Genomic DNA, 13,177 nt, shown 5'->3' with positions numbered 1-13,177 from the left:
GTCAGCTCTTTCAAATCTGCTAGGTCAGTTACCACGCATCCAATTGCTGGCTAGCTTCCAAAATTTTGTTGCTATTGTTTATCCCACCATCTCTTTGTCCTTCAGACTTTATGCCTTTCAATAAATCTTAATAATAACTATGCATCTCAGAATTGCTGTGAGGATTATGTAAGCTAACATACGAAAAAGGCTCACAATGTTGTAAGTGCTCAACAAATACTATTATAATTATTACCATCATCACTTAAATAGGTCACTGCAGTAGCCTGTTTCTAACTGGTCCTCCACTTCCATTCTTGCCCCTTTCAACCCATTCTCCAAAGAGCAGTTAAAATAATTTGGAGAAACATAAATCTGGTGTTTTCCTTAATAGACTTTCATGTCCTATTAAAGTTATACATTGATTTCATTCGTTCATATGTTCATTCATTCAAATATATATTGAATGTCTACTGTGTGTCCAATACTTTGCTAGGTGCTGAGACTACAATGGTAATAGGGAGAATTGGTCTCTGCCCTTGGACAAACTACTTGGGGACATTCATATAAAATAAACAAGCAAATAATATGTGGCAAGTAGGTATTCAGGTAAGTGCTTAATATAGCTCATAGATGATGCAAATCTGGATCCTTGCTTGCTTCTAAAGTCTTCATCTCAAGTCCCCCCCCCCCCCCCTTTTTTTTTCCTGTTTATCACGCTGTGGCCAGACTGGCCTGGAAGAGGTTTCCTTTCCTCCTGCAACATAGGGTTTGCAAATGCTATACCCCCGCTTGGAATGCTCTTCTTACTCTGCAAATGACTAACTCCTATTCATGCTTCAGGTTTCAAATAGTCACTTTCACCGAAAGACTTTCCCAGATTCACCACTTTGAGTTAGAATTTCCCTGCCCTGTTATCCCCTTCATAGCACCTGTATTTCTCTTTCTTTATAGCGCTGTTTGTGGACCCCCCCCCACCCCCACCCAAATAAACCCAGCACCTAGGGTAGTTCCTGAAACTTAGCATTCAAAAATACTTATTGAATGAATGACTATCCTTGTTAAATCCTAAGGTATTTGACAGCATACTTTGTAAGAAATAGAAGCTCAATAAAAGCTTGTTAAATTAAACTGAACAATTAATCGCAGATAAATTATGACTTTGGCTGCTTCTAGTCAAATCCAAGATCATTTTCTCAGTCTTCATTGTTATAGATTAAGAGTAAGAAAAATAAGGCCGGATGCTAAAGGGTGGATCCAATGGGAAGGTCATTTTGGCAGAAGGTTAACATAATTCAGTCTGTACCTTAGTATTTTTGGCTTAAAAACTTCATTAGTTTTACTCCATAATATTCAAGCTCTAAAAGAAGTAATTCAAGACCGTAAAATTCCAAAGAGAAAGACTTATCAATTACCAGTGTGAAAGTCACAGTAGAAAGAAGTTTGGAATTCTAATAGGTGTGATGTTCCATCCACAATTAGGATGAATAATTTTCTGAAATATCCCACATAATAGACTCTAAAAAATTATTCTCATTCCATAAGGGACACATTTTCTACTTAATTCAATATGAATACCCAACAGAGCTGAAATGAACTGTGCTAGAAATATTCATGGTTACTTGAAAAAGTATTTTCCATCTGGAATTTTAAAAATAAACGCGGACAAAGTTTTTACTATCCTCCCACCATTGATGACGGAAAAAAAATATATTATTAAATCATTTGCTTCTTACCTTATATTTCCAAGATTATTCCCACCCGACCCCCGCTTTTTTTTAGATATAAATTTTATAGTAGCTGTTTCTTGATTATCATGTGAAAGATGTTGCTGGGGACTTCTATATCCGGTAACGTCGGGCTAGGTAATTCAAACAACCCCTCCTTGCTGAAGCAGTGGGGAGCTAAACATACAATGAAGACTTTGAAGAAAGAATCGCCAGGCCTGGGTCAAGATGAGGAAAGAGGTCAGGTGTAGTACAGCCAACATTTGGGACTTTTCCTCTGGAGACATCTCTCTATCCCAGAATGGGTGGCTGAGATACTAAGGGCTGCTTCTGACAGCTTCACACAAGCGAAGAATCAGCAGTTGGGAGTCCAGGATCCACCAATGGATGGGGGGACTTAGTGTACTTAGTATACCGCCCTTGCGTGCTGTGGGTGGGGAACTCCGAGCTGCACCGCAGGAGTGAGCATAAACTCTTTCAACACTAGCTGTGTTGGATTTACTGTTGTGGTGATTCTATGAGCCAATTAAGGGGTTATCAGGAAAAATTTTGTCCGTATTTTGTATTTAACTTCAGCATTGACTTTCGGCTGAGGAAGCTTCAAACTTCAAACTCCTAGCTTTCAACCTACTGCAGTTATTCAATTGCAGGATTTTAGAACATGGCCAAGTCATTGTGACACCTGCTCTGATATCTTAAGATTCACTAATGAAGCCCTTCAATTGAATAAATGCCCTCAAGTAAGATCAGAAAACCCCTGTTGGTGGACAGAAGGAAATCTTAGGACACAAAGGCAGAGAAGCAGTTGAGAGAGGCAGTCACTAAAGCAGAGAAAGGACTATTCATTCAGAACTTGTTCCTCATGAATTCTTGACTTAGTATTATTATTTTCTTTTAACTCACACATAGGGAAATCCTAAGTTTAATGAGCCTAAGGAACTATGTTATGATGCCTTGGCACTTGATCCCATCAGATAAATATCTTCAAAATCTACAAACACAATAGAGACAAAGGCAATCCAAGTTCGAACAAATTTTTTAAATAGAAAAAATATTTGAGGTGCTTGCTTTTCTATTCTTGAACCTCTCGTTTTAGGCTTAGAGATATAAGAAGCATGGCATATACCACTGCCAAATATGTCAGTTCTGCTTTGCAGGCTCTGCTGTTATTACTAAATAAGAGTACAAGCCACACTCCTTTCTAAACACTAATGGGAGGGGTAATGAGGAAACAACAACAAAAAATTGATTTTCCTCTAGGGAAGAAGTTCTTTTTGTAAGTATCCGTTTCATGTAACTAGTACTTGAAACAAAATTTCCAAGATGTCAGGGACCTAATGACTTGTAGCTCTATTTCTCACAAGGCAGGAGGCTAGATCACAGTACTTGAGCTTTCATGGTAAAGCATCCCTTTCTATTTGTGTTAGGTTTTTATGGTAAATTTTGCTTTGCAATATTCACTCCTTATTGGTCTGAGTTCTTTTGTCTAGAGCCTCAGGAATAAATCTACATCTTTCACATAATACTTCCCCGAATTTGAAGCTGTCACATCGCCCTGCGATCTCTCGTCCAGGTAAGGATCTCCAGTTCCTTTTGTCAAACTTCAGTCGTTCCTTAGGTTTTCCATGTAAACCCCTCACCCAAACCCCCAGTGCAATGTGACTAAAGCATTTTACACGAACACTAGTGTTTCCTTTTTTTCTAGACCTTTTAACTATTAAAATGCAACTGTTTCTGCAGCCCAGTCACATTGCCCTGCTGGGATAGATTAGAGTTAAAATATTATTGCTATTTCTTCATCAGATCAACTACAAAACCAGTTTTTACCCATGCTGGACTCACATAATAGATTTAGAACTTAGGGGCAGGGCTTCACATTTATGTATCCAATCTTAGGGTTTTTTCAGTCTGTTGAAGAGTTTTGAATGGTCATTCGTTGTACTATCAGTCCCTTCTGGATTTATATTACCTGTAAATTTAGTAACTGTCTTTAAGTAGTGGATGAAAAGGGATTGCATGAAACCAAGGACAAAGGACCGACATCAGCCATCAGAGGTCTTCTGGAAGTTAATTAACTGTGGTTATACTTCTGGTTCTCAAACCGTATCATGCATCAGAATCAGAACAGATTGTTGGCCTCATTTATTTCTGATCTTTTTTTTTTTTTTTTCAACGTTTGTTTATTTTTGGGACAGAGAGAAACAGAGCATGAACGGGCGAGGGGCAGAGAGAGAGGGAGACACAGAATCGGAAACAGGCTCCAGGCTCTGAGCCATCAGCCCAGAGCCCGACGCGGGGCTCAAACTCACGGACCGTGAGATCGCGACCTGGCTGAAGTCGGACGCTTAACCGACTGCGCCACCCAGGCGCCCCTATTTCTGATCTTTTTGACAATTTGCATTTCTAACAAGTTACCAGATAATAAGAGAAACACACTTTAAGCAGTATTGCTTTATGGGTGCAGTTAATTATTCCACAAGCTGCCATCACAGTTTATGAGACTCTTTACAAACCTTTTAATGAGGTTTGTCCTGACTTATTCTTTGGATGTATCCTGATCGCTCACAAATTGATTAGATTATATTATGGTTCCATTTCCATAGTTTTTAAGCTTCAATGAGAAGGAACGGAGAAGTGGTTCAAGTCTCAACTCTGGTCCTAGAGCTCAGCTCAATTCTATTAACTCCTGTGTTGTTTGAAATAAGCTTAAATGTTGACATTGTCAACAATTAAATTCTCCCACAGGGATGCTGCAGTGTAGATCTCAGTCTATGACAAGTGGAAAGGGAACATTTAGCCTTCCCACAATTGCTCAGCAACAGACACTGAATTAACAACTTTCAGGAGCTGATTGCATACCAGAAAATTTGGGAAATCAAGGAAGGAAAATTTCAAATGCCCTCTGGTGTTAAGAAGAAACATTTTAGTTTCTCCGGTCAAAGTCATTAAGATTCCACCCACAGAGTGAGATTCAGCAGATGTTGGCACCCTCCTCAAAGCAGTGGACTATTATCAGCTTTTGGTAATAAACATGCAACTTGGGTGTCATGGCTGTCCACCGGCCCGCTGTATTCACCCCAAAATATGCTCAGACAACAATATTTTCAGTTCATTTATTCCTTCAAAACAAGTCACTTCATACAGCATTTAGATACTTAAAATCATGGACCTCATAAATAAAATCAATTCATCTTAATGACAATGGCAAAATCACATAAGAGTTGTACAAAATGAAATCAGACATCTCCCAGGTAGCAGCAGTGCATTAACTTAAAAAAAAAAAAAAAATGCTGGCAAACAGACAAAAGAACATTTTTAAGAAAACACTGTCCATCTTAATGAACAAAAATATGCCAAGAAACAAACTCTTCTGTTTGCCCTTTCCTGCTACTTTTTTCAAGTCATGTTCTAAGCTCTAAATTTGACAATCTTGTGGTTTCCTTCTTGCTTCAGGAATCTCCACCTCTACTCCATTAATACAGGAAATACAGGACTATTATCATTCTCTATCCCTTTTGACAAGCTATACATGTCGATTCCGCATTTTCAGCTGAATTCAATACTTCTGTAATGGGGAAAAAATTACTCTTTGCTAAACAGCTTGTAAACAGCTTGAGTCATGAATGGCACCAAGGTGAACTGGAAAACTGCCAAGAATTAGGTGCCCTGGTCCTTTCCAGTAACTTATGGGCGACAACGAACTACAGATCCTATACCATGTATAAAGTCAGTCTCATGTAATCTTAGTAGAAATTCTAAACCTTTCTTAGGTTAACCTGTTACCTACTACTTAACCAAATCGTATCTTCACATACCTAAACTACTACATGTAGGATATTTTTAAAAAACAAGTATAAAAAGGCATCATAGCAAAATGCTCATATTCATGGTTTTATACATTAATGACAAACTTCTCAGTTATGGCCCTGCTACATTCTATGCCAAGAAATGGGTGAGGAGGGTTGGGATGACACAAAGGCATTGCTTGAAAATTTTTTCAAAAAGCGTAATTCACAACTAAGGAAAGGATTCACTTGGGGATCTCTTCTGTGATACGTGGTACTTTATCCCCCTTTCTTTTTAATCTAAAATAGCAATCTCTTTTAAATTCATATGGACCAAGACCTACCTAAATCAGCACCCCACAATTCAATATCAATGTAGTTTCTTCAAAGTCAAATATTCAAAGCACTGTAAACAAAATGCCAGTTAATTTTTGGAAAAGAAAAAAAAATAATAAAACCCATTCCCACAATCAGGCAACTTTTATAATCTTTCTAAAAGAATTACGTGTGTTGAAATATTGTAACTCTTAATCTGGAAACATCTCTGGTTAATGAACCAGCTTATTCAAATGAAGTGTTTCACTTTAGACTTAAAAATGATACATTTAAGGCTAAAAAATCAGCTCCCATAAAATAAGTTTGCTTAGCAACAAATGAAGAGTTTTAAGATTCTAATCTTTTCTAAGTTGGTATAGTCCTCTTTGTGCTACAAGGATAAATTTGAATACTGCACCGTACAATGAATGATAAAGAACAATCACATTATAGAAACAGGTAACTTTCTGAATGCTAGGCCACACAGCATGCTCCCAAGTGACGGACATCAAGTTGCACTGTTATCAAAACACCAGAATGCTGTACCACTGGATGGATACAGCATACACTGATGGCAATGCTGATTAAGAGCTGACCGTTAGCAGCTCAAGAATTATATTTTAATGTCTTTAACAAGAACCCTGGAGAGGGCTAACATGTAAACTTTTACTTCCTATCTTTTAAAGTGCTGCAAATAATAACAAGTGTGTCTCAACACATGAAAGAACATAAATCTTCACATATGAAAGTTTAGGAAGGCCACCTGATCCATAAAGAACAAAAATTACTCTCATTTTACATACTCCCCATTCTAATTAAAAAGAAAAAAAAGACAAAAAACTACGTTTAGTTATGGCAACCTGCAACATACATGTTTTAATTAATGCCTACGTAGGATAGAAAGAATATGCTGGATAAGTAAATTAGGCGTGGGCACTTAGGGGCATTTATAGAGAGACAATACATTAACGCATTCCTGATTATGACTTTGCTGGGACTTGAGCGTGGAGTAATCAACTGGCATGATTAAATTAGTTTTGTCAAAAGGGTCACGCTGACCAGCAGCCAAACTTTCAAGGGTACCACTTGACTGTGCCCATTTTTCATTCCTGGGAAATAAGAAATAAACTAGGAATGATTAACACAAGACGTGCCACCCTGATGTCTTTCTATGGCTATCCCATCCCCAAATCCCTAGGGGTATTCATTTTAATTTCTGAAATCACTCTATCCAGAAGTGCATCTTCATGCTCCCACACCGAATCTCTAAATCCAAAGAAGAATAAGGGAAAGAAGAATAAGAGAAAGGGGTGGGGAACAGGAAAGCACAGTCCTCATTCATTCAGCCACGAAGGTAAACTATCCTCATTTTAATTAAAAAGATATTCTTGAATGGCAGTCAAAAACTGAATAGATAGGAAGAAGGGTTTCATTCTGCTCACGTGCAAATTGAAGAGAAAGTTTCTTTTGATCCTGTTGCAAGTACTAAAACCCATAGGTTTTCAAAATTCTGAAGATTAGAATTTATACACATTTATAAACTAATTTCAAGGGGCACCTGGGTGGCTCAGTTGGTTGAGCGTCCAACTTTGGCTCAGGTCATGATCTCGCGGTTCAAGAGTTCAAGCCCCACATCGGACACACGAATGTCAGTGAGGAGCCCGCTTCAGATCCTGTCTCCCTCTCTCAAAAATAAATAAAACAGTAAAAAAACAACAACACCCCAAACTGATTTTAAGAGTTCAATAAGTGCAGTTAAAAAAAACAAACAAACAACAACAACAACAACAAAAAACAAAAAAAACAACTTTAAATTCTGTGAGGTTTACAAGCTTGAGTTTAGAATGAGCACAAGTTTGGGTTTTTACTCCACCATAACTAAAACAAACTGTCCGCAAATAATGCATCATCTTGGATTTTCCATGATCAGAACATTCAAGTCCTAGAACTGAACTTCAGCAACTGGTTAATTTAGAACTCATTATTGAGAGCAATTTGACAGAGTGATCAGTGTCCAGTGGTGAATGGACAATCTATGTAACAGGTAAAATAGAGTAAGATCCCCGGAATAAATACTTGACACTTGCTTTGTATAAAAGCATGAGCTTAAATACGCAAACAAAAACACTTAAAAATGAAGGGGTTTGGGGCGCCTGGGTGGCGCAGTCGGTTAAGCGTCCGACTTCAGCCAGGTCACGATCTCGCGGTCCATGAGTTCGAGCCCCGCGTCGGGCTCTGGGCTGCTGGCTCAGAGCCTGGAGGCTGTTTCCAATTCTGTGTCTCCCTCTCTCTCTGCCCCTCCCCCGTTCATGCTCTGTCTCTCTCTGTCCCAAAAATAAATAAAAAACGTTGAAAAAAAAATAAAAAAAAATAAACATGAAGGGGTTTAATTTTATGAACTATCAGGTTCTATCTCTTTCTATTTGTTAAGTTAATCCAACATAGATAAGATACACTCCATCTTAAAGTGACAGAATTTTATGCTGGGACACATATCAATACATGCCTGGGATATTATAAATTACTCAATAAATATTTATTGCATGAATAAACCTGTCTAAAATCCCAGTAAGCAAATGTCAAATTTGGCTTCTGAAGTACCTAAGAAGGCAAGCTTTATGAATGGTGATGTGTAAAGCTCAATTTGATGGATGCTACCCAGTGGGTATACTCGTAACTTCTAGTTTTAAACTTATTTTCTGGGGAAAGGAGAGATACAAAAATCTTTAGACCAAGATGACAGCCAGGTGCAAAGAGATCTTCAAACATATTCATTTGTACGTAGTATGATTGCCAAACATTAAGTATCTCAAGCTCACAAGTGCTATTTTAAGGCTCAGTAAAATAGAAAATTCAACACTTAATTTAAGTTATACTGACCATAATTTACAATGCCTAAAGTAGTTATTCACAAAAAAGGTACTCAAGAAAGGTCACCTAATGATTTCAAGCATACTTTGTGAATTCTTCCTTAAAGGAACTTGTCCACTGAATTGTTTCCATGTTCCTAATTTTATATGGCCACCTCCACCAAGTGAGGTGCTAAAAGTAAATCTCAATTTTAAAACATTTGCCAAGAAGAGAAGCTGAAAGAGACAGAAGTGCTTTAAAATATTCCATTGGTATTCTAAGTGAGATACTTCATCAAAAATGAGACCAAGATAACAAAGCGTCACAACATTAAACCTCTTCACATTTTGTGAGATAATACATAACAAATTATAATTTAGCATCCCTGATCTTCAGAAGAATTAAGAAAAGAGGTAGGAAACTTTTATCTGGAAGATCTCATGGTGAAGCTAATTTTAGAGGGTGTGCCTCGCAGGTCAGCCCACCAAGCAAAAGAGTACACATCTAATATTAGGAAGCAGAATTCCGAGAAAAGCTGAATAAGGCAAGGATTTAAAAACGGTCATATTTTGGAAGTGAAACAAATTCATTCAACATTACTATCCCCGCTACTTTAAAACTCTTCAAAAGTCAAAGTAAAAGATAGTAGATAAGCAAAGTGCTAATTTGCAGAAATGTGAAATTATTCAAAAGAGCATTAGTGGTCAGATAAGGCTCGCATGAAAGTAAGTACTGTGTAGGTAAGAAAAGATCTCACAAAAATCAAATCAAAGCATAGCATTATCCCTTTAGATGAAGACTGTTTAGGAGTTGGAGAAAAAGCTGAGGAGAGTGAATCCCTCCAGATAAATCATTAAAAAAAAAAAAAAATCAAGCACTCAAAATACAAGAAACTTCAATTACAAATAAATATACCCTGCTTAATTAAAAATTCTTATCCAATGTGACAAACATCAATAAATGAGTTGCATTAAAACACGAGGCCAACGGTCTTTTAAAGCTTTAGTAAGCTGCTCAGGCACCTGTTCCCTCATACATTCTCCTTTTATACACTAGAAATCCTAAATTGGGTACTATCAGTTCCTTAGGTAACATTCTCAAGGAACAGACTCATCCCTGTAAAAATTGCTTGTAATGTACTTATAACTGGTTAAGTACACATTTATAAAGTCTACCAAATTGCAATATAAAATCAGTTTTGACAACTCTGTGTATCTTCATTTGAGGAATCGATGCACAATTTAGAAAATTATTACTCCAGAGTTTTTAAAAGGACTCAATTATGGAGACACTGTGGTCGATGTCCAGTGGCCTCGCGTGAGGCCTTCCGCGTTACCCAACATACGCAGTTGCTTTCTTCTACAAGTTAAAGCTGCTGGGTGCTAGCTTATAATACTAGGACTCAATCTTCCGGTGAGTGTAAGTGGCAAGGACCACCTGGTCTGTCACCCCAGCAGAAAAACGGCATGTATCACCACTGGAGACACACATCTGTAAACTTGCACACTCATTTTTAATCTTGACAAGGAATTTCAGGGTCTTAGTGGTTTTAAGTTAAAAAAGATGGTTCGAACATTGTGTTCCTTTTTCTTTAGGGTTACGAATAGCTTATTGGAAAACCCAGAGCCTTCTGGATCTGTGAGGTAGTAGGCGGCAGTCCTCATCATGCATAGATCACACTTCTCCAAAGTTGGTATGGCCTGTCTCCTTGGCGTGGTCCCTTGCTTCTGCTTGTCCGACTAATCCCTTCTGACACACCATGCATCTCAGGGTGAAGCGGTTTACGTCAGTGAACTGTCTCTTTCTTCTAGCTTCGTCTGCTAATTCCAGTGCTTGTACAAGAACAATATCATCGTTAGAGGAGAAAATGGTCAGAGGCGGGGTGTCTGGGTCAGGGAAGACACGCTGAAGCGGGTCATAGTGGATGCCATCGTAAATAAGCAGGACCCTTTTGGTATATCCTGCATCTTCTCCAAAACGATCAATTCTTACTGTCTGTGTATCCACCACACAGATTTCGCACTGGTAAAATTTAGACAAAATTGATATCTCAATAGCTCCTCCCCAAGTGTCATCCCTTTTGATCCAGTCACAGTACTCTTGATTTGTTTTTCCCAGTATTGCCTCACTATAGAAGTCTGGATCACTTGCTACAATTTGTGCTATGAGGCGTCTCATCTCAGGGGCGCAAGCTGGATTCAAGACTCCTCCTTCTACAACATAGTATACACTGGTAAAGAGGCAAGAGTTGTCTGCTGGGACCACAGTTCTGCTAAGCACGGGCAAAGTTTCCCTGACATAACTAGGAGCACCATGTTTTGTAAATGCAGGTGAAGTTTTGGGCCTGGTTTGGTCTTCTTCAACGATCAGCATGTCGCCTGTTAAAAATAAACAAAGCCAGAACTGCAGAGACATTATAGATGAAATCCGTTGTTCACTAGCCAAGTTTGCAAATTACGAACAGGAAGAGTTTAAAAAAAAAAAAAAAAAGGATAAACTGGGTCACTGGGGAGAATACAGCTTTGCAAACAAGTGATCGGTAACACCTCTTGTTCCTCAGTCTTCATAAAGAGGAAAACAGACCAAAGGGAAAAACATTTGAGGGGGCATTCCAATTAAGGAGCCCTGGTTATACACCTTTATACTTACATGAAAAGATACACTTCCACAACAAAATTTCCTTATGCTCCCTCTCTGCATTTTAAAAGCACTCATCTTCCAAAAGGTGTTTACCCAAGACTAGGCCACTAGGGGGGTTCTTGTCCTCTGAAGCTTAACATTTTATCTACCCAGTTTAGTGTTTACAGGATCCTTGACACAACAGCTGAAAGCTTTTAATGATCAATATTGCTGTTCAAGTTTTAATAGCGGACAGAAACAACTGCTGTTGTTTAGAATTTGAAAGGGCCTTCGGTGGATGTGTAAAAGCATACTCTAAAATGAGTACAACGAACTCTATGTGAAGGTGACTGCAAAAACCAACCAGGAAAGCGAAAAAAAAGTATTCTGCATCCTTCAGACCTGCTCTTTTTTTTTTTTTTTTAAGAGATAGAGGAGAAAAAGCCATCAGGATAGAGAAAATAGGCCTTATTTTTTTTGGGGTGTTTGTGGACTCAGAAAAAACAAAATGAATGAGACGTTTTCGAGGCAGACCACAAAGCACATTGAGGAAGGGGGGACCCCGAGGCTTTGGGCTTCTCACACGGGTTGGGCCCTCCCTCCCTCTTTCAATCAGGTATGTGGGCGAAGAGTTGCTAGATACTTGCCCCGGCCTCCGTCAGAGTTCTCCGTTCCTTAATTTATTTAGCCCTGTCCTCAAAACCCCCAACAGACCCACAGCTACCTTGCCTGGATCAGTTCTGTTTCCCCCCACACCCCTCTCCGTCCTCCCAGGACTTTCCCTGGCCCCAACCTCGATTCCCTACCTGACTGGATGGGCAAATCCCCAAGAATGGTATCCTCGTTGCTGAGATCCAGGCATTCGGGCGGGTATCCTACGAGGATTCGCTGACAGCCGGGGGCGATGCCGGTGATGGCGGCAATTTGGCCCTGGAGTTCCCGCACTCGGGTCCGGCTGGACAACCCCTGCAAAACATGGGTGCCGTCCTTGGCCTTGCAGCGGAGCCGCCACATCGTGTCGGTCCGGCTGCCCACAGGCCAGACACCCGTGGGGCCAGCTTTGGTCCCGGCAGCGGGTTGGCAAACGCCGCCGGGGGAACCAGCCGCCGGGTGGACTCCAAAATGGCCACCCTTTGCAGGGCCAAACATCGCGAGAAATCGCAGTGGCTACAGTTCTCGCGATACTTTGGTGTAGCGTAAGCTTTAGCACTTTAAGACGCGCGAACTCTCTTAAAGTGACAACTAATTCTCTGCCGCCAACCCTGCAGGAGCCAAAGGATGAAGATTTATCCCTGTTCCTCCAGTGCAAGAGGCTTTGCTACCTGCCGAACGAGTGAGGTGCCTTCTGCGTTGGCAGCATATATGCTCAAGGAAAGAGGGCGGAGGAAGGAGTTCCTGAATCGGGTACATTGGAATGTAACCTTGCAGTTAGTGAGGTCGGAAATTAGTAAATTGGGGCTTCCAAACTACAGCGGGAGAAATAGAGTCATAGTTCAGAACGCAAATGAATACCAAGAATGGTCAGTGAGTCAAAATACCTGTCAAAAAACAATCAGACACTCGTGACTAGGCTCGTGGCTGCAGCAAACATTGACTCATTTAGGTTAAGGGAGCCAGACAACTGGCCTGGCCACCTCGACGCTGTAACTTGAAAATGTCCATCTGCCATATCAGAAAGCGCAGTATGAGGTCATCATCTGGGCCTAGGGCAATTGCTACACGTGGGTGGTAGCAGTTTAAGGAAGAGGAAGGAATGTTTGTCATTCGGATTCCAGTTCAGGCTCTGGGTATAGAGATATGAAGACGACTCCATTCCTGCCTTCAGCATTGCAAGTACTCACTGTAATCAGGAGAGAGGGTGGGGTGTAAAGGGCACATACCCACCGAATTTCACAGCCACGT

The 13,177-nt window shown here is 39.9% G+C and overlaps 1 protein-coding gene across 5 annotated transcripts in view; it reads right to left on the bottom strand.

The window, feature by feature from the left end:
* The window catches only part of YOD1 (YOD1 deubiquitinase), a 31,452-nt gene extending 18,514 nt beyond the window's left edge, over positions 1-12,938 (bottom strand). For 2 of the 5 annotated variants that reach the window (XM_043568598.1, XM_043568600.1), the window contains exons 1-2: positions 12,814-12,938; positions 12,082-12,241 (exon numbers count right to left, since the gene is read on the bottom strand). Coding sequence is in view for 2 of the 5 variants with exons in the window: in XM_043568604.1 (XP_043424539.1) it covers positions 10,331-11,034; positions 12,082-12,424 (1,047 nt within the window). In the remaining 3 variants the exon portion in view is untranslated. Of the gene's footprint in view, positions 1-1,646; positions 1,657-8,003; positions 8,007-8,318; positions 11,035-12,081; positions 12,778-12,813 lie in introns of those variants that run through there. The other 3 variants (XR_006295417.1, XM_043568604.1, XM_043568597.1) reach the window with 3 other exon arrangements.
* Positions 12,939-13,177: the final 239 nt, after the last annotated feature.

The sequence above is a fragment of the Prionailurus bengalensis genome, chromosome E4, assembly GCF_016509475.1.
Source record: "Prionailurus bengalensis isolate Pbe53 chromosome E4, Fcat_Pben_1.1_paternal_pri, whole genome shotgun sequence".
Classification (NCBI taxonomy): Eukaryota; Metazoa; Chordata; class Mammalia; order Carnivora; family Felidae; genus Prionailurus; species Prionailurus bengalensis.
This window is presented reverse-complemented; position numbering and strand designations above follow the sequence as displayed.